At 44.6% G+C, this 26,542-nt stretch overlaps 1 protein-coding gene across 5 annotated transcripts in view; it reads left to right on the top strand.

Moving 5' to 3' along the window:
• LOC143989385 (E3 SUMO-protein ligase ZNF451-like) overlaps positions 1 to 26,542 on the top strand; it is a 155,591-nt gene that overhangs the window by 34,896 nt on the left and 94,153 nt on the right. For all 5 annotated transcript variants that reach the window (XM_077489503.1, XM_077489505.1, XM_077489502.1 and 2 more), the window contains exons 9-11: positions 7,291 to 7,438; positions 10,259 to 11,862; positions 18,610 to 18,753. In XM_077489503.1, coding sequence (XP_077345629.1) covers positions 7,291 to 7,438; positions 10,259 to 11,862; positions 18,610 to 18,753 — 1,896 coding nt within the window. The remainder of the gene's footprint in view (positions 1 to 7,290; positions 7,439 to 10,258; positions 11,863 to 18,609; positions 18,754 to 26,542) is intronic.

Genomic DNA, 26,542 nt, shown 5'->3' with positions numbered 1-26,542 from the left:
CCTATTCCAAAGTATCTTAATGCCTCAAACAGGAAGCCCCAACTGACCCTGTCGAATGCTTTTTCAGCATCAATCGACACGAGCACAGTGGGGACTCCCTGTCTGATTGCCTCATGCATCAGCATAATGGTTTTCAGGACATTATCTCTCCCCTCTCTTCCCTGTACAAAGCCCACTTGATCTTTCTGGATCCAATCCGGTACATAGGGTCTTAATCGTTCCGCGATGATTTTAGCAAAGAGCTTTATGTCCGAGTTCAGGAGAGATATTGGTCTGTAGCTTTCCACTGCCATAGGGTCTTTTGACTCCTTCAGAATTAATGCTATATGTGCCAGCATTGTTTCTTCTCTAAACTTGTCCCCCCCCTCCCCCACCGCATTAAAGTACTCGCATAACTTTGGCGCAAGTTGTTTTTGAAATTTCTTGTAATATAAAATCGGGAATCCGTCCGGACCCGGACATCCTCCCGCTGCTGTATTTTTAATTGCTCTTTCCACTTCCTCGATCACTATTGGGGATTCTAACGAGGTCATTTCCTCTTGCGATATTTTGTGTATGTCCAGCTCCCTCAAATAATCACCCATTTCCTCTCCATTCACACCCTCCCTCCTCTGTTCAATATTGTAGAGATCACTATAATACGCATGAAAGGTGTCTACTATCTTTTCCGGACTAGTTTGTACCTCTCCCTTCTTATCTTTTACCTTTGGGATAAATGTTCTATTTTTCTTTTTCCTTCACCTTCCTGGCCAACCATTTTCCTGATTTATTTCCCCAGAGATATCTCTCCTTGTCTAGCATGTGGTAAGCAGCTCTCCTCTCTTGCTCCAGGCATTCTTCTAGCTCACTCTTCATACTTTTCAACTCCTGACTCTCCGAACTTCCCCCTATTCTTCTATTCTGTTCCTGTCTCTGAATTTCTTCATATAATAATTGCTTCCTTTTCACCCTCACTCTCTTCTTTCCAGCCCCAATCCCAATTAATATACCTCTCATTACCACTTTATGTGACTCCCACAAAGTTGAGATGGGGATATCTGGGGTGTCATTTAACCTAAAAAATTGTTCCATTTCCTGTTCGATCTTATCTATTGTGTCCTTATCTTGTAGTAATAATTCATTGAGCCTCCAACTTGTCCCCGGTACACGCACCCCCCTCATCTCTAGTCGGATCATTACTGGCGCATGATCAGAAGCCGTTATTGATTTTATTTCAGCCTTCCTCAAAGCTGATAGTAGCTGGAATTCTAGAAAAATGTAATCAATTCTAGAGAAAGAGCCGTGTACCGAGGAGAAACAGGTATAGTCCACCTCTTTTGGGTGTAATGCCCTCCAAGCATCCTGCAATTGAAAGGCCGCTAAAGCTTTTACCAACTTCCTTTGTTTATCATTCGATGGCCCATGCCCTCCCTCCCTGGTCTTCTCCCCCTTTGCGTCCATATTCCAATTAAAATCACCTGCTAAGATCAAATTCCCTTCCTTGAAATCTTCTATCTTTTTTAACACTTTACACATAAATTTATCAGCATTCTTATTTGGAGCATAAACATTCAAGATTGTACATTTCATGTTTGATAACGTCCCTTTTACGCACAAATATCTCCCCTCTGGGTCCACTAGACGCTTTTCTAGCTCAAATCTCGTTCCTTTACTGAAGCCTATCGCCACTCCTCTAGAATACGAAGAGGGAGAATCCCCATATATCCACACCGGGAAGTCCACTGTGTTAATCTTAATGCCTGAAGTATGTGTTATGTGTGTCTCCTGAAGGCACACCACATTTGCTCCCATCTGCCTTAGTTCATCATTAATCCTATATCTTTTCCTTTTTGTGTTTAGTCCCCTTACGTTGTATGTAACCACATTCAAATCTTCCATGTTTTATTTACAAGTGTTGATAACCTCATTTTCTGACGCGTCCAGTGAACCCAGTTAAGTATGCTTTCACTGATTTTAAGGAAGGGTCGAGTGAGATCCCCAATACATAAAAGGAAAAGACAAAAAAGAAAAACCAAAAAACAGAAAGACCCTACCAAAAGCCATTCCCACCCTCTCCCCCCCTTACCAAGCCCTCCCTCCCCCCCCTGTCTTTTAACGGAACATCTCGAGAGATTGGGTAAGACTCCCCTTTTCCCGTTATTTCTATGGTTATGGGCCGTCCCCCCATCTGGTTGGCCCTCCTCCATAGTTCCCCTGGGGTTCATGTAGGCCCTCGATCATAGGAGGCCTCACCTCGCTCGCCTCCCCCCTCCCCCCCCCCCCCCGTCCCCCTCTCCGCCCCTAGTCCCTCTTCATCTCTACCTAGTCCAAGACTCCTGAGTTCTCCTATTTTTAAGGGGTTTCCCTGTCAGTCCTACGTCCTCCTCGTTTTCCCATTCTAATTGCGGGGGAGAATTTATACCCAACCGCTCACAGAAATCTTGTAAATCTTCCGGGAAACGGAGTACCGCGGAACGCCCCTCTTTCTTCCCAATTAAACATGATGGGAATCCCCATTGATAAGGGATATTTGCTGCTACCAACATCTCTGTGAGCGGTTTAAGTCGCCTTCTTCTTCTTAGGGTCTCAACCGCCAAGTCTGAATAGATCTGCAACTCTGCGCCCCCAAATGACAGCCCTGGGATAGTTCTAATCTTTTCCATCACCTGAGTTTTTTCCTCATCATAATGGAACCTCACTATTACATCTCGTGGATGTTCAGACCTCCTCCCTGAAGATCGTGTTATTCTGTGTATTCTATCTATCCTTAAAGGTTCTGAGATTTCTCTATCCAGAAGTGGGTTGAATATTTGATGGGCCACTTCTTTAAGTGTAAGGCTATTATGGGACTCAGGGAGACCTTTTATCCGTAGATTCTTTCTCCTGCTGCGATTTTCCTGGTCTTCTAATTTATGCAGTAAGGCCCTATTCCCTTTCCGTAGTGTTGTGACCTGCTCTCTCATTACTTCCATTCTCTGCTCCTGGATCTCTACTCTATTCTCTATTTCCTCTACTCTACCCAAAACCTGCCCAATATCCACCCTTATTGTGGCAATTTCTATCTTAAGGGAAGTTTCCATTTTTTCAAACATCTCCCCAAGCATCTCTTTTAGATGTAAGGTATGCTCTAAGGGTGGTGATCGCCCATTACCCCCCGGGAGTACCCCTTCTTCCTCCATAACTTGCCTCTGGCCCACCTGCGTTTCCTCCTGTCTTTCCCCTTCCCCCTGTGTAGGCCTATCATTTTTCTGGTTCTCGGATAATTTTACGGGGATATTCCTCTCTGGTCTACTTTCCCCCCCTCTCTGTCTGCTGGATCCCGCCCGCGTAGCTTTCTCCACCCTGGGGCTCCCACTCTCCTCTTCTCTTATGGTGGAGTTAGCCGCCATATACCTTTGGATCCCTACGGGGCTTGAGACTGGGGTGGGCGGTTTTGCTTTACTCGATTTCCCCTTCATAATACAGAGGGGGAGGAACAAAAAGCAAAAAAAAAAAAAAAAAAAAAAAGAAAAAACAAAAGGCACTGAGATGTAGGGGGGTTCTAGTAGTCACCACACCTCACTAATTTACTCAACTATCTCCCGTCTGTCTCCACCTTTCTTCACTTAAGGGAGAGAGAAGCTCAGGGAAAGCGCAACTAGAAACAGGAAAAAAAACACCATTTAGCCACAATATTATCAGCATAAGTCCAAGTATATTACATGGATAGGCTTCTTCGGACCACCTGTTTGAGGAAAAAAAAAATAAAGTCCACTTCTCAAGGAAGGAAAAAAAAAAAAAAAAAAAATTTTTACAACGACCCCTAAGAGAGTTTGTTTTCAGGGGTCTATATCATAGACTCTGATGTTACCAGACCATCCGTTGCACAAGTTCACAATAGCAATATCATGCGGTGTTTCACACAGTTGTTCCCCTTCAAGCCTCTATTGTTTCATCAAAGAGCTTTCGTAGCGCAATATTCACTGTGAGTGCTTTAAGAAATTCTCCCACCTTAATCTACCGGCGGGCATATGCAATAGCAGGGGAATAGTGAATCTTCAGGGATACTGGGATTTCAACAATGCGGTAGTCCCTCGGCATTTCAATAGTCCTTCAGTAAATACCCGTGCCAAGGACAGGTAGCTCTTTTCCAGAATACCTATTGGGGGGGTTGCTGTTGGGCCCTCAAACCCTCAATCCCTGCATCGCTCACCAGAGCCAAATGACCATCCCCCTTTCCCAGTTACCACACTCCCTTCACAGATAGCATCAGCGGTTTCAGGGTGCGACTGTGTTGAGCCCTCACAGGCTGTCAGCTTACCACCTCCCTGGCTCAGTCCTCAAGGTCTGTCAGTGTCTCTGCACTGTCTCAGCGGTCTGCCACCAACCTTTACTCTTCCATTGCCTCTGCCAGGGCACTGATACGGGAAGCGAGGGAACTCAGGGATGCAGTTTCCTCCAACTGCCAGGGACCGTCTGTGTTGCAGGCGAAGAGCGGCGGGGCTGTTGTTTCTCACATTTCCGACGCTTGTATCGTCTGTCTCGTCCGCTCGCCTCTTCCGCTAATGCTGTGCTTCAGCTGTGCCTCAGCGGTGTTTCAGTTTAGCCGGCAGATTCGTAGGTCATGGCTTCCTCTCACGGCGCCGAGCTCCATACAGCGGGAGACATCCGGATTGCGAGGGAGAGCGGGGAGAGTACGAAGGGTACGGAGGATCGAGTTCCGAGGCCACGCCCCCTACGTCATGACGCTGCACCGCCCCCTCCCTCCACCCATGATGCAAGTCTCTCTGGCCAGCCAGGTACACCTTAATCCAATTACCATAGCTTGTGAAGTAGCAAGGATTGCAAAAAATCTTGTACATTGGGAAGACATAAAGACCTCGCCACAAACAAATGGCCCAACATAGGAGGGCAAATTTTAAGGCAAAGACTCAGCAATCTTCCTACACCTTAAAGTGGTACTAAAGGCTGAAGGTTTTTACCTTTGTGCAGTCTATCCTCCTGGGGCACTCGGCAGGGGATAGGGGCCAGGACCGCAGGTGTTGGACCCAAGAAGGAGGCTCAGGGCTACTCTGTGCAAAACTAATTTTTTAGAGTGCTTGGGATGATTGACCACAAGATGGTGCTGGCACCACTGCACGCAGGTAAGTATGTAAATGTTTAACACCTTCCTGCCTATAGCAGAATGACGGCCGAGCAGGGGCTTTATTGCTCTGACTGGATGTCATATGACCGTCAGAATAGCCCACTCATGTGTGCCCCCGGGGGCGCACAGTGACACGTCGCATCACCAAAGGCAACGGATAGAGTAATTTACATAGCGCGGTCACATTGCTTTGCTTTATGGCAAACATTAGCCAACATGTAATGATTGGTGGGCGACAAGCCTGACCACTTCTCCAGGGGTTTTCAACACTTTAAAGTAGAGTTATAGCATTTTCTGTGTTTAAAAAGTCAGCAGCTACAAAAAGTGTAGCTGCTGACTTTAATAAATACTCACCTGCTCCATGGTCCAGCAATGTAGCCGCCCAAAGCCTCGGTTCTCTACCCTACCTCGCGGTGGCGCCGGCATCATTACTGTGGGCACCCAGCTGTGACAGCTTGCGGCTTCACAGCCAAGTGCGCACTGCGCATGCCTGAGTTGCGCTGCATGTCCTGAATAGCCAGGGGTTCTTCTGGGGCCTGTGACATTCCCAGAAGATTGCAGGGAGGGAGGGGCCGGAAAAAACAGGTACCCACTTTTGGTTGAAACTCCGCTTTTAAAGGTAGATATGGCTAAATGAGTGGATGCCAGCTTTGGCTGCCAAGCTTTTTCAGAAAGCAGTGTGATTAACTGGTTTTAGTTATTCCATTGATCAAAGACTGGGAGTCATTTACTAAAAATATGGAGTGCAAAATCTTGTGCAGCTCTGCATAGAAACCAACCCGCTTCCAAGTTATATATATATATAATTTTTTTTTTTTTTGTTTTTTTTTGTCAAAGCTTAATTGAACAAGCTTAAGTTAAAGTCTGGTGCAGCTGTGCATGATATCCAGATTTTGCACCCTCCCAGCTTTAGTAAATCAACTCCAGTGTTTCAACAGTGAATGATAAAGTAAAATATTTCTACTTGGCGTAAAATTATTTTCTCAAAGTTCATTGAAAGACATTTCTCCTGCGCCTCTATTGTGCTGGGCCCGTTGCTATGTTATGGTTTATTCTTGTACTGCTTGCTACTAGCTGGTAGTTAAGACACCAATGGACACTGCCCTTTTATTTCCGCTGGTTTTGTTTTGATCTATTGATCAAAGGCTTGGTCTCAAACTTGGAGAAAACAATATTGTGGCGAGTACAAAAAGTGTTATATTGCAGCTTACCAGTGTCCTTGGATGTGGTTGCTGCATTCATATTTTTATTTCAGATCCTTTTAGTTTCACCTTATGATCCTGCTATCAGCGCACTTCTTGTCCTAGAACACTCACTTAATATACTGTATCCATAGTGCAGCACCTTAGGCTGCTCTCCTGATTTGAACTAAAACACAACCTCCATATCTGCATTACATAGGGAGGGAGGATTTGTAATTCAAAGAAGATAGCTGGGAAAACTGGTAAGATTATTTTGCAATTTAATTTAATTGCACAGAAAATGTCAAAGAACGAAGGATATCAGCAGGTACTTTTCTGTTAATAAGTAGAAAATCCTTCACAAATGACTATATAAAAAGTGTGACGATTAAGCTGCAGCAAGCATATGTGTAGGATAACGCACACCTCTGATAATTGTATCAAACTCATGCTGCACATAACAAATCAGGGCCGGCGCTACCACTAGGCGGACTAGGCAACCGCCTAGGGTGCCCGGCCGCTGGTTATTTTATTCCTGGCTGCCTTGCTGCAACTACTATGAATGTCAGTGCCATGTCTAGCAGCGGCGCCATCCGCCCTCCCCCTCGCCCCGCTCTGGCTTTCCACAGTAATCCTCTCTTCTGGTATCATCTGCCTCACGCAGTGTATCATCATGTGTCCAATCACTATTCAGACCAGTAACATACACCGCACCGCCTCTGTGTCTCAGGCAGAAGGGATAAATTTTGTTTTAGTGCAGCGTCGCACGGCCGCGCAATTGTCAGTTAAAGCAACGCAGTACCGAATTGCAAAAAATGGCTTGGTCATTCAGCAGCCAAATCTTCCGGGGCTGAAGTGGTTAAACATGTAACATGTTCTCAAAGGGAGCTTATCCTTTAATTTTATTAAACCATGTGATAACCATTCTGTAAAATCTTCATTTTTTGGCTAATTTCATATCGGTGCATCCGATTCTGTTTCAATAAACAATTTCTCTTATTGTAGGTGAAAATGGAGTTCCACGTCCACTACCTATTCCATCTTATGCAAAGAGAGTCTTGATTGCACTTTGTAAGGACATTCCATTTCAAGTTGTTTGCACATATTGTCGCTGCGAGCTACGTTCTCATATGGAAGTAACTGCACACTTCAGGTGGGTGTAGCTGTGAGTAAATCGGTAACATGGATGGATATCACTCCACTCGAAAGGCTTGGTTTTCTGGTTCCAGAAACATCACTGTCTGACTGAACAAATATTTTTGCAGTAATAGTCCCTGTAAGGCCCCTTTCACACGGGGCTGTCCTCATTCAGCCTGTAAATAGCTCAGCGGGGATCGCTTCATTGATCCCCGCTGAGCCGGCGGATGACAAGTCCGCCTCTGCACTCTGTGCAGGGACGGACCTGTCCGAGCCCCTCTCTTCCCTATGGGTGATCGGATGAAAACGGACCAGTGGTACGTTTTTCATCCAATCCACCAGACGGATGAAAAATAGGATTTGCATCCGTCTGGTTTTAGGAAAAATATATGTGTAGCGCTATGACAAAGACAGAATTTTTTTTTAGAAATTATATGCGTCGCCATATAAATCTTAAGGCGAGAAAAAACGCATTCCCTAATAGTGAAAAACCTTAAACTGCATTTGAGCAGTTAAACAAACCTTTGAAATGCAAATACAGGTGAAAAATGAGTAAAAACAATAACTAATAATCAAACGTGGACAATTATCCAAAAGAAGTGTAGGTGTCCAATAATGTTTTTAGAAGACTCAACTTTCCAAGAAACAGCTTCCAAAGGAAATTGTGTACTCTTCATGCATGCATGCATCACCACCACAACGTGAAACTGGGGGAGGCTTACCAGAAGACTTTGACTTAGTCAGGCGTATGCCCCCCAAGTCATATAGGCTTTATATATGGAATTTGCCCGATAGGTGTAGATACTCCACGGACTCAGCTTGCACCACCACGTCATACAGGCGAGATGTTCGTTAATATCCAATGTGAGATGAGGTAATGGTCTCGTACATAAAACCATAGGGACCCCAGATGATGACTTTAGTCAAAACAAGTTGGGTGGGCTCCTCTGCAGACATCGCTGGTTTCCATTCGTGTACATGCCGTTTTTGATTTCTTCTAAATTTGAGTATTTTTTTTTTGTTTTGTTTTTTATGCCTATTCATTAAAAAAATCTTTTATGACAATATTACACTATGTTGGCCCTTTGCTTTTATGGTTTTATGTACGCCTCCCCCAGTTTCACGGTGGTGGTGGTGATGCATGCATGCGTGAAGAGTACACCATTTCCTTTGGAAGCTGTTTCTTGGAAAGTTGATTCTTCTAAAAATATTATTGGACTTTATAATTTGGGACTTACTTGGCACCTACATTTCTTTTGGATAATTGTCCACGTATGATTACTATTTATAGTTTTTATTAATTTTTAACCTGTATTTGCATTTCAAAGGTTTGTTAAACTGCTCAAATGCGGTTTAAGGTTTTTCACTATTAGGGAATGCGTTTTTTCTCGCCTTAAGATTTATATGGTGACGCATATAATTTCTAAAAAAAAATTCTGTCTTTGTCACAGCGCTACACATATATTTTTCCTATTTTCCATTTATGTTTTCTTGTCTAGAAGCGGTGTTGGCGGTTTGCTAAAGTTTATTATCACAGCGCAGTATATACCAAAACATTATTGACATCCGTCTGGTTTTAGCAGAGATGATCGGATCAGGGCTGATCGGATGTCAGCGGACATGTCTCCGCTGACATCCGACACTCCATAGAGGTACATGGAGCTCCTGTTCAAATCCACCTCAAAACTGACAGGCGGATCTCAACGGTCCGCAAGGATATTCATTGTCTCGTGTTCGCTGAAGCTTTAGGACCTGCTGTCGTTCTGAGTGTGACTTGCATGCTGCATGCCCATTTCAGCACTTGCTTTGCTCTTTACATATTGTCAAAGTTTTCCAACAATCGATAATGAGCATTAATTCTGTTTGGAAGTGTTTATTGCCCCAAAGATTTTCTTAAATTACTTGAGCGTAGTTCTAGCATTAAATCTTGGGTTCTAACAAACGCTGACCTCAAAGCCCAACTGAAGTCACAGAAGTGTATATGGAGCCAGATACCCCTCCATTTTCAGTGTTACTGCTTATTAAAGTTGTGCAATTGGATCTGAATTTGACTGTGCTGGCCAAATGAATTGCAGCAAAAGCGCTGGCAGCCATCCTCCAGTGAGGAATGTATAAAAAAAGTGCACATAATTGCCTTTTGGCCTCGTGCTTCCTTGTTGAAAATCTTTATCCAAGGTGTTTCTGACGTTAGGCCCCCCTGCAGCACACCTGCTGCTTCCCAGGGACCTTAATTTTGTTCTCAATGCCCTGCAGAGACCACCTTTTGAACCAATTGGGGATATTCCTTTGGAGATTCCTACGAGCAGATAGCCATTTTGGTAGCTATCCTGTCTGTTAGACATGTCTTTGAATTGGCAGGCCTTTCCTATAAAGAACTTCACAAGGACAAGTTTGTATTGTACCCATTTCATCTTTTCTTTCAAAAGGTGGTTTTGTTGTCTACATTGCCTGAATGTAGTCAGAGCCATTAGAATGCACATGAAAGCTTTGAACTCCATTAGACAAATGGATTCCCCATTTGTCCTTTCATCGCGATGTTGCAAGAAGCACTTGGCTTCACTGGTGCATGTCCACTCGACCAAATCTATGGAAGTATCCTGGGCCTTTAAGCACCACGCCTCTGTTTCCAGACTCTACTGAGTGGGGTAGGAGTCATAGGGGAGGCTCCCTAGGGGGCAATAGGGGGGATAGCAATGAAAACCTGAAATATGTTGTAATTCTCTTCTATCCCTAGGAAGTTTTTACTGGTGTTTGGTTTTCATTTTACTTTTGTCCATAGCTCATTAGTTGTGTGTTTTTGTTTTTTTTGCTAAATTGCCTTTGTTTCTTTATTTAGAACGCAATGTCGAAAAGCTGGTCCTGCTTCAGTTTCAGAAAAAAGCATAGCTGATGTTGCATCTGTTTTCCAGCTAAAAGCTTTCTGCCTGACTTGTAAACAAGGTCTAAGTGATAAAGCACGCATTGAAAAACACATCGCAAGAACAAGTCACGATGTCAAGGGGATTATTTCTATAGAGGAGTCCATTCTAGCATTTTGCTACCTAAATGAAGGAATAAGAACACCTTCTGACTTCTGCCTGTTGGCTTCCAATGCTAGATTGGAACACATCATGCTTAAAAGAAACGTAAACAATACTGATGACAGCAACGTTTTGTCAAAGCATGTACAGCAAAATGAAACTGATGGTGGTTTAAAAAAAGAGGCCAATATTATGGTGACTGCTTGGTTCTGTGAATGTTCTCAACAGTTTTCAGCTGAGAAAGATGCTAAAAAACACATTATGACAGCCAATAGGATCTCTCACAAGTGCATGGTTTGTGGCAAGCTCGCTGATGACACTGCCATTATTCGCCTTCACATGTGCCGATTTCACGGTGGTGGGCGCTTGGACAGTTTTCTTTTTTGGTGCCAGATGTGTAAGGTTGAGCTGGCAAGAACTGAAAATGTGTTGATGCATATTATAGATTGCCATGGTGGTCATTCCTTTTACTATGAACAGGAGGTCCCAGAAGAGCAACCAACTTCCTTAGAGATTGATATGAGATCTGAGAGTCCAGCAAGTAACGCATCCCCATCACCACAGCAGTCTGAGGGTTTGTGGCAGTGCCATATTTGTGAGGAGACTTTTGATAATGAAGAAACTGTTCTACAACACTGCCAATCCTTAAGCATTCACCACTTTCATAAATATTGCTGTGACACCTGCAAGAAGAAGTTTCTTAAAATGGAGACTTTACTTAGGCATTGTCAGCTTCAGCATGATGGGGACATAAAAGTGAAATATTTTTGTGGGCTTTGTAAAGATCTTTACTTTGATGAAGAAGCTGCCTTCCTTGGCCACTATGAGAGTTTTCACGCTTTGGACTATAGTTATATACCAAATCGGGGGCAATCAAATGTTAAAGTTCCAGATGATACACTGACCACATGTATTGAGTCTGAAAAGCGTCTGACTTGCGGCTGTCTGGAAAAATATTCTCTCAAAGCAACAAAGAAGGCAGATGGCAAACTCTGCTTGGATAGACTGTTTGGGAAAGGAAACCTCTGGTATAGCTGCTGTTTATGTCCAGCAACTGACCAAACCTTTGAAGGCATCAATACACATGTTTGTAAGAACGAGGGGCAGTCCAGTGACAGAAATGTTGTTATTAAGTGCAGCATTTGTTCGAAATCTTTTTCAGACACAGAAGGTGCTCAAACTCACTACCATATGAAACACTGTTTCTTGAAAGAGCCCAGTAAGAATTATAATTTCAAAGCTGATGAATCCATAGGTGAGGTGTTTAAATTTACAGCTAGTGGTACTTCTGTTAGTAAACCGCCAGCAAGACTGAAGCAGACAAAAGAATTGCATTACAAGGCTGAGACAAAGGACAAAAATCGCCCTGAAAAAATCCAACCAGAAACTAAAGTTATGGAGATACAAAACCGTGACACAGGTATTACGCTTTGGTTTATACTTTAAAAAATGTGATTCAATTGTAAAGACGAATATTTATCAAACATGTATTTAAAAGACATGTTTGCTCATTTGCTTGCTGTTCCTTACTTTCAGTGACTTGGGGGGGGGTTTAACAAAAATAGGGCTACTTCTTGACAGATGTAAGTAGAAAAAGTTCATTTAATTGGAAGAGTCTAGAATCTGACAGTGTCACGCAGAAGGCTTTTGTAGTTTTCCTGGTGTCCGATTTGAAATTGCCCCAGAGAAAGTTCATTCTAGAGCCATTAATGGCCATGAGTAGTAGTAGTGTGTTGTGTTTTTTTTTTTTTTTTTTTTTTTTTCTGTCTGGCATAAATATTAGTTTTACAAACAGATTAAGGGTGTTGGTATAGGGCAGTGATGGTGAACCTTGGCACCCCAGATGTTTTGGAACTACATTTCTCATGATGCTCATGCACTCTGCAGTGTAGTTGAGCATCATGGGAAATGTAGTTCCAAAACATCTGGGGTGCCAAGGTTCACCATCATGGGTATAGGGGCTCAATATACCTATACCTAGCTGCCACCACCATGAATAGAAAAATACTATACCCAAAAGCCAGTTTGAGGATACGCCACAATTGTGACTTTGAGGACTAAATAACACAGTCTAACGTCTTGATTAATAGGTTTATAGAAAAAGGTACCCAAAAAAAAGGCTAGAGAGTGCCAGGTCAGTTGTAGGAAATAAGAACAGACAATCATTGTTATAAAATAAAAAGAAGGTAAATAAACCATTTGATACAGCATTCATTACAGGATTCAAACTTCATTCTAAGCATCTAAAGAAAATTGACACTGGCCCATTTTATGTCGAGACCAGACTTTGGGCAAAATATTGCCTAAGAATCCTTATTTTATTTTACAGAGGAGCCCGGAGCTTGAGAAATAAAATAGTCCACAATATTCCTGATTCCACCCAGAAGAAAGGTCACCTTTTTAAAACATATGTTTTTTATTTTTCTCCAGTCATCTTCCAGGACAGCAGGCCTACTGAGATGGCGTCAGTGAAGACTTTTCCCGGCTGACCATCCAACCCAAGGTCTCCAGAGTCCCTAGCATGGTGTCTCTCTCTCTCTCTCTCTCTCTCTCTCTCTCTCTCTCTCTCTCGTAGTGATGGCTGGATGCAGGGCGTGCGTTCCAGCATCACTGCGCACGACCGGAAGTCCGCCGTGAGCGCCAGACGTCCTTTCCGGGCGACGGACTTCCACAAAATGGCGAGACAGAGACATCGTGCTAGGGACTCTGGAGACCTTGGGTTGGATGGTCAGCCGGGAAATACACGCTGTGTCTATGGACGCAGCGTGTATGACAGGGAGCACGCCCGCAAGCTAACCCCCTTGAGATAGAGCTTCCCAGAGGGAGGTTGCCATTCCGGGGAGGAGCCGAGACAGCCGCTGAGGGACCCCAAAACAGGTGCATCAGGGCCACTCTGTGCAAAACGAACTGCACAGTGAAGGTAAGTATAACATGTTTTGTTTAAAAAAAAACCATACAACCCTTTTAAAGACTAAACCTTTTTCTGACACTTGTTTCTTACAAAGTTAAAATCAGTATTTTTTGCTAGAAAGTTACTTGGAACCCCCAAACGTGTGTGTGTGTGTGTGTGTGTGTGTGTATACACACACACACACACACACACAGTGCCTTGCGAAAGTATTCGGCCCCCTTGAACTTTTCAACCTTTTGCCACATTTCAGGCTTCATACATAATGATATAAAATTTATATTCTTTGTGAAGAATCGCCAATAAGTGGGACACAATTGTGAAGTGGAACGAAATCTATTGGATTTTTGAAACTTTTTTAACTAATAAAAAAATGAAAACTGGGGCGTGCAAAATTATTTGGCCCCCTTGCGTTAATACTTTGTAGAGCCACCTTTTGCTGCGATTACAGCTGCAAGTTGCTTGGGGTATGTCTCTATCAGTTTTGCACATCGAGAGACTGAAATTCTTGCCCATTCTTCCTTGCAAAACAGCTCGAGCTCAGTGAGGTTGGATGGAGAGCATTTGTGAACAGCAGTTTTCAGCTCTTTCCACAGATTCTCGATTGGATTCAGGTCTGGACTTTGACTTGGCCATTCTAACACCTGAATACGTTTATTTGTGAATCATTCCTTTGTAGATTTTGCTGTATGTTTGGGATCATTGTCTTGTTGGAAGATAAATCTCCGTCCCAGTTTCAGGTCTTTTGCAGACTCCAACAGGTTTTCATCCAGAATGGTCCTGTATTTGGCTGCATCCATCTTCCCCCTCAATTTTAACCATCTTCCCTGTCCCTGCTGAAGAAATGCAGGCCCAAACCATGATGCTGCCACCACCATGTTTGACAGTGGGGATGGTGTGTTGAGGGTGATGAGCTGTGTTGCTTTTACGCCAAACATATCGTTTTGCATTGTGGGCAAAAAGTTGGATTTTGGTTTCATCTGACCAGAGCACCTTCTTCCACATGTTTGGTGTGTCTCTCAGGTGGCTTGTGGCAAACTTTAGACAAGACTTTTTATGGATATCTTTGAGAAATGGCTTTCTTCTTGCCACTCTTCCATAAAGGCCAGATTTGTGCAGTGTACGACTGATTGTTGTCCTATGGACAGACTCTCCCACCTCAGCTGTAGTTCTCTGCAGTTCATCCAGAGTGATCATGGTCCTCTTGGCTGCATCTCTGATCAGTCTTCTCCTTGTCTGAGCTGAAAGTTTAGAGGGACGGCCAGGTCTTGGTAGATTTGCAGTGGTCTTATACTCCCCTTTCAAAATGATCGCTTGCATAGTGCTCCTTGGGATGTTTAAAGCTTGGGAAATATTTTAGTATCCAAATCCGGCTTTAAACTTCTCCACAACAGTATTACGGACCTGCCTGGTGTGTTCCTTGGTCTTCATGATGCTCTCTGCGCTTTCAACAGAACCCTGAGACTATCACAGAGCAGGTGCATTTATACAGAGACTTGATTACACACAGGTGGATTCTATTTATCATCATCAGTCATTTAGGACAACATTGGCTCATTCAGAGATCCTCGCTGAAGTTCTGGAGTGAGTTTGCTGCACTGAAAGTAAAGGGGCAGAATAATTTTATACGCACCACTTTTCAGTTTTTTATTTGCTAAAAAAGTTTAACCCTTTCATGACTAAGCCTATTTTTGTAATTTGGTGTTTAAAAGTTAAAATCCATATTTTTTGCTAGAAAATTACTTGGAACCCCCAAACATTATATATATTTTTTTAGCAGAGACTCTAGAGAATAAAACGGCGATTGTTGCAATATTTTATGTCACACGGTATTTGCGCAGTGGTGTTTTAAACGCAACTTTTTGGGAAAACTGCGATTCTGAATACCGGATATTTTTTTAAAACCGGCGCCATTGGCAGCCGAGTAAACGGGAAGTGACGTCATGACGTCGCTTCCGTGTTTACGATGAGACTGGAACGAAGCCGATTACGGCTTCGTTCCAGTTCCTCCGCAACAGCCGGAGGCGTCGAATCTCTGATCGGTGCTCCCGATCGAGCGGGAGCACCGGTAACAGCGGCGAGAGGCGGCGGGAGGGGGGGACGTCCCCTCCCGCTCCTCCGGCATAACAGCCGAGCGGCTTTTAGCCGCATCGGTTATGCCTGGATAGCCAATCGCCTGCTGCAAAAAACGGTACCGGGATGATGCCTGCAGGTGCGGGCATCATCCCGGTATAACCCCCGGAAGCCGAGTACGCATATCTGCGTACGCTCGGCGGGAAAGGGTTAAAATATCCAATAGATTTCGTTCCACTTCACAATTGTGTCCCACTTGTTGGTGATTCTTCACAAAAAATTTAAAATTTTATATCTTTAGGTTTGAAGCCTGAAATGTGGCAAAAGGTTGAAAAGTTCAAGGGGCCGAATACTTTCGCAAGGCACTGTGTGTGTGTGTGTGTGTGTGTGTGTGTGTGTGTGTATATATATGTGTATATGTGTGTGTATATGTATGTATATAGATTTATAATTTTTTTTTTTTTTTTTTTTTTTAAGCAGAGACCCTAGAGAATAAACAGTAAAGTTGGCCCAATTTTTTTGTATAATGTGAAAGATGTTACGCCTCACGAATCATGATCTTTATTCAAAGCAAAAAAATTGTGATTCTCATTTTAGCCAGAATCGTGCAGCTCTACTGTGTGTGTGCATATTAAGAGGGAATCCGCACAAGTGCATTAGTGCAAATGGAGACAAATTCATGTTGTTTACAAAGACAGGATGAGCCTGCTGGATGCTGGTGTGTGAAGCTCAAGCACTTCAATCCCGGGTGCAATAAACACCTGCACTCTGCTACCCTGCCCTTCTTGGCTCACTGAGTGGTTCACACTAGGAATCCGATGAGAATTTGCTGAGCACTCCTGTGCGATTTGCATGCGGTGCAGTGCGATTTATGCACATTTTGAATGTGCTAATTTTCAAAATGTGTGTACTAATGCACTAACAAAGCAATCTGTGCTGACTATGATGTAATTACAAATAAATATAAATGGGTAAAGTGGAAATAAGAAGAAGCTAAACTTCTAAAAGTGTTACCAACACCCATAAAAACTGTGTATATATAAAGTGAAGTAGCGCTAGTTAAACCAATATAGTAAACGATAAATATCTGACCAAATATCAACAGAGTATATACGTATCCATAAACAGTGATGTTCAAAGAAGTATTAATGATATTCCCACAACCTGTGATATAAATTAAGATTCAATAAATATATAAAAAAAAAAAAATCCAATTGGAATAAAGTGCAATATTGGTAAAGTATAATCCAAAGAATATGAGCAATCCAAAAATATGTATATTATGAATAGTCCAATAAAGCAGCAGTGAAATAGTGAACTAATACTCTAAAAATGCACTATAAATAAAGTGCAGTGCCTTGTGCAAAAATTGGCATATCATCCAAATACGAGGATCATATAGATAAAATTGATAGAAAGCAGGGTTCTGTCTCCAAATAGTCCTGCAACAATATCACTCTCTTCCTATAAAGATAGATGAGGGTAAGGGGGAAAAGAACAGGTATAGGAGTCCAGCAAAAGGCAAATTCAGCAGTTCACTTTGGAATGTATAAAAAAACACACATAGCTTGATACAATCCTCCCCCAGTGGTGCCAGCCCCTTACCTCACAAAAAGACCCCAGATGGGTCTAGTAGTGCATCAAAGGCCGTTCAGTCAGTGGCTCAGGAGCCTTCTCAAACTTCCAGAGGGTCACTGTGCTGGTCCCCAAGGTCTCTTGTCCTAATGGGAAAGTCTCCAAACACAATGCAGAATTAGTAGGAGCCCTGAGTGTGTCAGTTGCCACGGTCGGCTGCCACCAAATGCAGCAGGTAACTTGTCACCGTCGCCTGCCACCAGATACAGCGGGTCACTTGCCACCGTTGCCGCTCACCATTATCCAGCCACTAGATGCAGCTTCTCTCTGTAGCCAATAACCCGTGCTACAGAGAGGAGCTGCATCTAGTGGCTGGATAGTGACGAGCGGCGACGGTGGCAAGTGACCCGCTGCATCGCACAAGACGGCACTGAAAGTAGCGCATGCAATGCAACCGGATTGCATGGCACCTCTGTACCCAGTGCAGGCAAACGTGCTGCATTTGGGGTGTCGTTAACATTGACTTACACTTCAGATCGCAACTGCAGTGCATTTTGAACAATGTGCCGGAAACGCGCACAGAGCATTGATTTCTAGCACCGCGTTCTGGTGTTCCACCTGCATGGCTGAACAATGCAGCAGGATTATGTAAATCAGCTGGTTGGCTTACAAAAATACAAATCCTTTAGTAGGTAAAAAAATATTGATGTATGTACATAAACTGTGTCACAGCTTCCGTTCACATTGGTGAAATTTGACAGGTCAAATCTGATCCTATTGCTGCCAATAGGAGTGTCTCAGTCGGTCAGATGCCGCACAGATTTCCAAAAGTTGTTCCTGCACTACTTTTTGACAACTTCGGGGGCGATTTCAATAGACATCTGTGCATGAACCCGCACAGATGTCTTTCAAGTCTCCCCCAAATTCTGACTGAAATGCGGCTTTGAGATCGTTTGAACGCACACAATTTCAAAGCTGTGCTCCATGTGAACGAGGGCTGCATCTGTATGCCTGGACACATGTATTGAATGTAGAATTTAGGATCCTGCTAGACCATATATATTATCTGTAGAGGCCTGTTTCACATGGGCTTCAGCCATGTTTGTTCGTTTCATATGTGCTAAACACTGTTGGTTTCCTTCTTTTGTGTGGAAGAGCCCATGGTGAGTGACCTATTGCTTGATAATAGACCCGCATGTTAAGGTGACAGTTGCCTTTAGAGAGGCAATGGTGCTGGGACTCACCTGTGGTATTAATGCTGGTGAAGGCATATAGAAGATGCACTGATTGCATACGTTTTTGGAGAAAAACACATGTGAAGAGATTAATTTTTGTGGACATGTGTTATTCATATGTTTATGCAATATTAAGGATTTGGACTATGGTTCACATTTTTACAATGTATGCATGATAATGAACAAATTTTATCATCTTATTAATAATTTTGTGTGAAGCTACAAGTGAACATAGGTCTTGCTTACTTGTTAATAGGTTTGTGCAGAGAATAATTTTACTTTTTACTTATTTTTGTCACATACCTTCTTTTTTTTTCAGTGAGAAATCAACGCAATGACAAATATAAAAAATATTTCTTTCTTTCTTTCGCTCTAGAACTGCAGGATTGTGAATTACCAGATTTGGATTTCCTGAGAACAATGACCCACATTGTTTTTATTGACTTGGACAACTGGGCCCAGTTTTTTTCTCATCTGCCAGGATACCTAAACCAGGGAACATTTGTGTGGGGATTTCAAGGTGAGCTTTACTTTTTCATTTTTTTTTATTTTTTTTTATTTAAGAATATAGACACAGCATCACACATCCTCATCTTTTGTATTTGGAACGGATTGAGTACACTTATGTCTGCATTACATATCAGAAGGTCCCTACAAAACATGATCCACTCAAGCGAAATTGCTTCACCTAGGTCAATGGTCTCCAAACTACGGCCCATGGGCCAGATTCGGATGTTTCTTGTTTTTATCCAGCCCTTGGGACATTACCCCCCTCACTGTCAACAACAGTGGGGCATAGTTCCTGCTAGAGGTGCACCAAAATTCTGGCTGCCAGAAATTATTGGCTTGAAAACTGTCTTGTTTTTCATTCAGCCAAATGGAAAAAAAAAACAGCCGATACCGAAAGAGGCGTGGTCCACCCCCGAGTGCCGCTCATTGCAGGAGTGTCATTCTGGCACGCCCAATCCTCCACTCACTCCTCCCCTTGCCGCGATCTCCGTGTGTCATGGAGCTGAATTGGCCGGCCATAGTAAGAGTGTCCTGCCTCTTGTGATAGATGGCATACTGATGCAATGGTGGGACATTGAATCAGCATGACGTGATTACAGGAGGCGGGGAATTGTTACTGCAGCCTGGGCAATTCAAATCCAGCTCCATGATTCACAGAGATCGCTGCATGTGACAGGGCACTGGCGAGGCTGCATTGATCTCTTATATGTCTGCACCAATATAAATATATTTTTTTAAAACTGTCCTTTCTGGTTTTCGGCCTAGTGCATACTTCATTTTCTGTTTCATTTTCCAAAATTTCCATTCGGTGCACCCTTAGTTCTCTTCATTTTCTGTTTCATTTTCCAAAATTTCCATTCAGTGCACCCTTAGTTCCTCCTACTCTATTCCTCCTACTGACAACAACGATGGGACGCTGTTCCTCCAACTGACAACCATGAATAGGGCACTATTCCTCCCACTGACAACAGGACATTTTCTACTTTTCACTAGCCACGGTCTGTGCTTCTTTTTTTTTTTTTTATGCAGAAGCGTGACTTTTTGCGCAAGATGATTGATCCTGTGATCTACTATCAACAGCCGGCTGGGTGACAGGCTGGATACTCTTATCCTTGTAGTCTCCCCAGTCCGGCCATCAAGCGTGTACAGGCACGCCGGCTACGGCGAAACCTCAGCTCCAGAGGTGGTTGGTGAGCTTTTATGCTCCGGGGCATACATATGACCGGGCTACTGATGTCTGCGTCACAGTATGCCGAGCCAGCAGCCACCCTGTACTGATCAGTGAGTGGGTCTGTGATGGCATGTCTCCCAGCTCTTCAGGACTAGTAAGTACAGCTCTCCCTGCCTCAGTGGGGGCTGGGCATTCCCTGGGAGGTCAATTTGTGGGTCCCTCACCTCCCTCTTCTCTCCCCGTCCCTATCCTTCCCTCCCCCCACTCTAGGGGGATGCTGCATGTGGCTGCTGAGCAGTGTGTGTCTATGCAGGGCTGGTCCCAAGAAAGGGGGCTCTCACCTTGGGGGGGGGGGGGGGGGGCTGCACTGGCTAGCTGGGTTCTGTTCTTCATGCCCCGGAAGGTGCCTCTGAGGTTTTGCTGATGTCCTGTACAGCGATGTGTTCTCTGCCATCGTTTTCTCCCTGTACCTCATGGGAGCTGCTTCGGCGGCCAATTTAGGTGTAGGCAAGGCATCATGCTCTCCTGGGCTTCAGCAGCCATTTTCCTGGCGATCTCCTATTCAGGGCACCGGCGGCCATTTTCTTGAAGCCTGAACATGTTTTTTAGTGTTCTCTAGCGGTAGCATGTGCTTTATTTTCCCTGTGTTTTATATCCTTGTGCTGGACGCTGGGCGGCCATTTTATTGAAGCCTGAGCACACTTCAGAGCGGTTTTGGCACCATATTCAGCTGCTGCCAGTGACACAGCATTGTTCCTCTGCACCTGGGAGCCAACAGGGACTACAGGCACTACTTGTTGGATAGCGCAAAACTCCTCAGGGTGGTGAGTCCGGCGCGAAAGAGCCCCTCAGCCAGTGACAGTTAGGAGGGTGGGACTGTCACTGTCCTAATTCCCTTTCGGGTGGCAGACAGGGTAGGGTCAGCATGGCTTCAGAAACTGGTGTTTCTTCCCCTGAAATCCAGGCAATTGCAACCGGGTCACCTGCAGACTGCGCAGTGCCCTTGGACACCCTGATGGCGGTCCTCAATTTGTTCCTTGCCCCCCTCCTTTGGGGAGAGCTCTTACGTGGACTTGGGTCCTGCTGAGGCTGGTGACCCCTGCTCTGTCTTGTCAGGTGACGCTGACCAGGACCGTTCGGACAGTGAGGATGAGTCCCCGTCCGGGTCCGTGCTCGACAAAGCGATTGTTGGAGCACTTATCACAGCTGTGCATGATGCCCTGAAGATTCAGGAGCCAGCAGATCCCTCTGCTGATGTAGCGGTCCCTTTTGGGTCCCGAAAGCCAGCACGTTTACCTAAGGTGTTCCCGTATCTGACTTATTTTGACAAGTTCATTTACAAGGAATGGGGTCACTCGCAACCGACCTTTTTGGTCCCCAAATACATGGCGGTGCGTTACCCTTTTGAGGAGAGCCTTCTCAAAAAAATGGTCGGGTTGTGGATCCCCCAGTATCCAGGTTAAATAAAGTAACCACGATCCAGGTAGAGGGGACTCCTGCATTCAAGGATCCCACGGACAGGAAGACCGAGGCAGTGGCTCATTCCTTGTTTACGGTTGTGGGGTCAGCCGTGGGACCAGTACTGGCATCCGCACTTGTGTCCCAGACACTGAGAGGCTAAAAATTTTGCACCACGAATTGGGAGAGCAACAGGCTTCTCCTGTCTGTGTGGAACTAGCAGACCAACTAGTGCAAGGCCTTAAGTACATCTGTGATTCGGCCCTGGATATTCTCCCTCTGTTATCCAGGGCTTCAGTGTCTGCTGTGGTGCCTGATTTGGCTAAAATGCTGGTCTGCTGATCAGACATCCAAGAAAGCCCTGACGGGTCTTCCTTTCCTTGGCGACCGGCTCTTTGGAGCCTCGTTAGATGACATTATTAAAAATGCCACTGGTGGTAAGAGTACCCTACTCCCACTGGCCAGGAAGGCTAAGGAGCCACACCGCAGGCAAGGGCCCTCTCTTTCCGCTCACGAACGTCTTTTTCGTCCGCCCGGAGCTTCGACAAAATGTCCCCAGCCCTACAGGATGACCACGGACGGACAAAAACATCCCTGGAACTGCAAGCCTACGAATAAAAGTGCTACCGCATGAAGGTTTGCCCCCACCCATGTCTCGGGTGGGGGGGTCGCCTTAGGGAGTTTGCAGGCCGGTGGTCCTCTCGGCTATTCGACCAATGGGTCTGCGATCTGATTTCCATAGGCTACAAGATATTTTCTCTTTTGGCCGCCAAACAGATTCTTCCCCTCTAGCATACCCATATCTCCTGCCTGCCAGGAGACCCTCTTGGGGGCAGTAAGGGACCCCGCTGAGTCGCAGGGTGGTTGTACCGGTTCTGGAATCATAATGTTTCCAGGGATTCTGCTCAAATCTGTTTTTAGTTCACAAGAAGGAAGGGGTACGTCCAATCTTGGACCTAAAAGCCCTCTATCATTTTGTGAAAGTGCAGAGGTTCAGAATAAAATCAGTTTGCTCAGAAGTCGCTGCACTCCCTCAAGGGGAATCCCCGGCATCCTTAGACATCCAGGATGCGTACTTGCACCTTCGGCATCAAAAGTTTCTGCGATTTGCAGTTGGGGAAGCCCACTACCAGTTTGTGGCTCTTCCTTTTGGTCTGGCATCAGCCCCCCGAGTCTTTTACCAAGGTATTGGCTCCAGTTTTGGCGGGCAACGTGGGATCGCGATCATGGGATACCTAGACGATCTCCTCCTGAGGGCATCTTCTGTCTCAGAATTAGAGGAGGACGTGGCGATCGCCATGCAGACCCTGCAAGAATTTGGGTGGCTGTTGAACCTAAAGAAGTCGGTGATTGTACTGACCCAGCGTCTAGAGTACCTAGCTAGGCTTGCTGCTGGACTCCATGGAAGCAAGAGTTTTTCTCCCTTCAGACAAAAGGCAGACTCTTAGATCCGCGGTAAAACTGCTTTTGAACCGCAAGTGGTCGTCGCTCCGCTTTTGCATGCGAGTCCTGGGACTCATGGTAGCCTCCTTCGAGGCAGTACCATATGCCCAGTTCCACACCAGAGTCCCGCAGAAGGAGATTTTGACGAAATAGGACAAATCTGTTGTCCCTGGATCGACAGATCCAGGTGAGTCAGTCAGTCAGAGACTCACTGATCTGGTGGCTGAGGTCCCCTGTGATTCAGTCCGGGAAATCGTTCCTACCTCTGAATTGGACAGTGATCACAACGGACGCCAAAAATACCAAGTTGTACCGGTGCTCAACCTCCCCCTTGCTGTGCTTGAGGGTCCGCTGCAATCCTAGTCCCCCCCCCCCCCCCCCCAGAAAAACCAGGGTAAGTGAATGATGTGTATGTATGTATATATCTATATCTATATCTATATCTATATCTATATATATATATATATATATATATATATATATATATATATATATATATATATATATATATATATATATATATATATCTCTCTTTAGGGGATTGCGCCTCCCACTCACTATTTTATACTACCCCCTTCTCAATAGAGGAAGCTTCCTGACGACGCTCAAATGCGAAACGCGTAGGAGACATACGGTCCTTGAATACAAGCCAGGAACAGGTCGGCCCAGTGGAGGGAGACTAACACCACCTGTGGAACATCAGTAGCTTGCCCGATTTTAGAATGGTTTTCTCATTGCTGGAAAGGCTTGGTGTCGGCCAATAGACACATTGAAATTTGAGTGCAATACGTTTTTTATTGATTTTTTTTTCCATTAAAGTTAAAACGGTTTTACACTATATTGGTCCCATTTAATTTTGTATGAATATATGGACGTTGAGGAATTGCTAACAGGAGGAATGCGTTGTGGATTGGTTATCTGTTGAATGAACCGAAGGCTTACTGATTGGGGACATCTGGTGAGTGGCCATTCTGCTTGGTGACAGTGGCACAGTTTTGGTTATTTTAGTTGACACAAGTGGACTTTTGATTATAAGATGATCGGTGATTAAGACGGCACAGTTGGAGCAATCGAATTAAAATATCGCACGATAAGGACGCTATATTTTTTGCAATTATAAATTAATGTCTTGTGTATATATTTTGGATAATATGGGGGGAAAGTGATTATTTAGTGAATATAAGTATTATTAAGCATACTCTATTGAGAAGGGGGTAGTATAAATAGTGAGTGGGAGGTGCAATCCCCTAAAGAGATATATATATATATATATATATATATATATATATATATATATATATATATATATATATATATATATATATATATATATATATACACACACACATCACAACAGACGCCAGCCTATCCGGCTGGGGTGAAGTAATGGAGGTTCAGTCGGCTCAGGGCCTCTGGTCAGCGGAAGAATCCTAGTTGCCGATCTGCTCAAATTGAGAGCGATCAGGCTGTGGTTCTCCACATGGTCGATGAGGATTCAGGGTAGTCCGATCAGTATCCAATCGGACTACGCCACAGCTGTGGCATACATCAATCACCAAGGGGGAACAAGAAGTTCAGCCGCTGCACGGGAGTTCGCTCACATACTTTGGTGGGCAGAGTGACACGTACCGGCCCTGTCGGCCATTTACATCCTGGGAGTGAAGAACTGGCAGGCGGTCGCCAGATGCTGGACCCAGGAGAATGGACGTTGCATCCGGAGATATTCAGGTTACTCTGCCTGAGGTGGGGCACACCTGACGTGGATCTTCTTGCCTTCCGTCTCAATCGAAAGGTGCCAAGATTCGTGTCCAGGACAAGAGACCCGTAGACGTGTCAGACACACTGGTGGCTCCGTGGGATCAGTACCAGCTAATCTATGCCTTTCCTCCACTGAAACTTACCACGTCTGCTTCGCAGAGTGGAAGCCGAGGGGATCCCAGTAATACTGGTTGCCCCAGATTGGCTTCAGCGTCGTTGGTACGCAGACCTAGTACGTCTGGTGGCAGACGCTCCCTGACAACTGCCATTGCGAGAGGACAACCTGTCTCAAGGTCCGATTCTCCATCCTGCTTTACCATCGCTGGCTTTAACGGCATGGCTATTGAGAGCCAGGTGTTGAGGAACCGCGGTCTGTCGGACTCGGTGATCCCAACTATGTTGAGAGCACGAAAATCTTCTCGGAAGATATACCATCGTACCTTGAAGACGTACATCTCCATGTGTGAGGAGAAAGGATGGCATCAGCGCTCCTTTTGCATATCCAGGATCCTGCTGTTTCTTCAGCAAGGAGTAGACCAGAAATTGGCGTTAAGCACCATTAAGGGGCAAACTTCAGCCTTGGCTGTCTTTTTTTTTTTTAAGCGACCTCTGGCTTCTCGCTCATTAGTGAGTACCTTTGTTCAGGGGGTACGACATGTAGTCCCTCAGGTGCGTCCACCATTACCCCCATGGGATTTGAACCTGGTGTTATTGGCGCTGCAAAAAACGCAGTTTGAAAATATCAGGGAGATTGCCCCGCTAACTCTTTCCCAGAAAGTGGTCTTTCTAGTGCCCATCACATCGGCCAGGAGGGTTTCGGAACTGGCGGCCTTGTCCTGCAAGTCTCCCTATCTGGTTATCCACAAGGATAAGGTGGTGTTGTGTGCGCAACCATCTTTTCTACCGAAAGTGGTCTCAGCTTTTCATATTAATGAGGACGTTGTATTACCATCTCTGTGTCCTAAGGAGGTGGCCCTTCACGCTCTGGACGTGGTTCGGGCTCTGAAGGTGTGTTTGTCTGCCACTTCTCCCTGTCGGAAGTCAGACTCGCTGTTCGTTTCGGTGGCTGGTCCCAAGAAAGGCATGGCGGTCTCGTCGGCCACCATTTCCGGGTGGATCAGACAGATTGTAGTACAAGCCTACGTCTTGAAGGGGCAGGTGCCCCTCTTTCCGGTCACGGCCCACTCCACTAGGGCAATTGGAACGTCTTGGGCCTTCCGACACCAAGCCTCTGCTGCTCAGGTGTGTAAAGCGGTGACCTGGTCGTCTGTCCACACGTTTACCAAGTTCTACAAGGTAGACGTCAGTGCATCGGCTGATGCCTGTTTTGGCCGCAAAGTTTTGCAGGCAGCCATATAGTTGCAATTGAATATGCAATATATTTCCGTTTTTTTTCCTGTGTTTTTGTAAAAAAAAAAAAAACGCAGTACAGTTAAGTTAATGCTGTTAACCTTTAAAATCTATACTTCTGATTTATTAATCACAAGATATGATATGGGTTAAATGAGAATTCTAAAGACGAGGAGGAAAAGCTTTAAATATAATAACATTTATTAAAAGTAGTTGAAAGTCTAGCTAACACACAAATCTCCATCTATGGTCTTAGATCAAGGAAGAAAATACTAGGTTGAAATACAATATTTACATGCAGGAATACAAAGTATATTCTCTAAGACAGTGATCTACAAGCATATTTAGTTACAAGTAAGAGGGCGCATCTTTCCCATAATTACCCGCATCATTACCAACGTTCCACTCTGATGGCTGGCTTCCCAAAAAGAGACCTGTTTCCTCCCCTTTGCTCTGAGTATTTGCCTTCATGCTGATGCCCCATAGGCTGCCTTAACTTGATCATGATTGGAGGGCTTACTACAAAAGTCAGCCCCCTTTCATGCAAATCCTTGTGACTATTCTTAAACAGAAGATTTAATTGGATTTCCCCAGGAACTTAAGCATTGATTATGGTTGG

This window comes from Lithobates pipiens, unplaced genomic scaffold (assembly GCF_037356315.1).
Source record: "Lithobates pipiens isolate NorthernLeopardFrog02 unplaced genomic scaffold, aLitPip1_a1.2 Scaffold_18, whole genome shotgun sequence".
Classification (NCBI taxonomy): Eukaryota; Metazoa; Chordata; class Amphibia; order Anura; family Ranidae; genus Lithobates; species Lithobates pipiens.
Note: the sequence above shows the minus strand (reverse complement) of the source record. Positions and strands in the feature narration are given on the sequence as shown.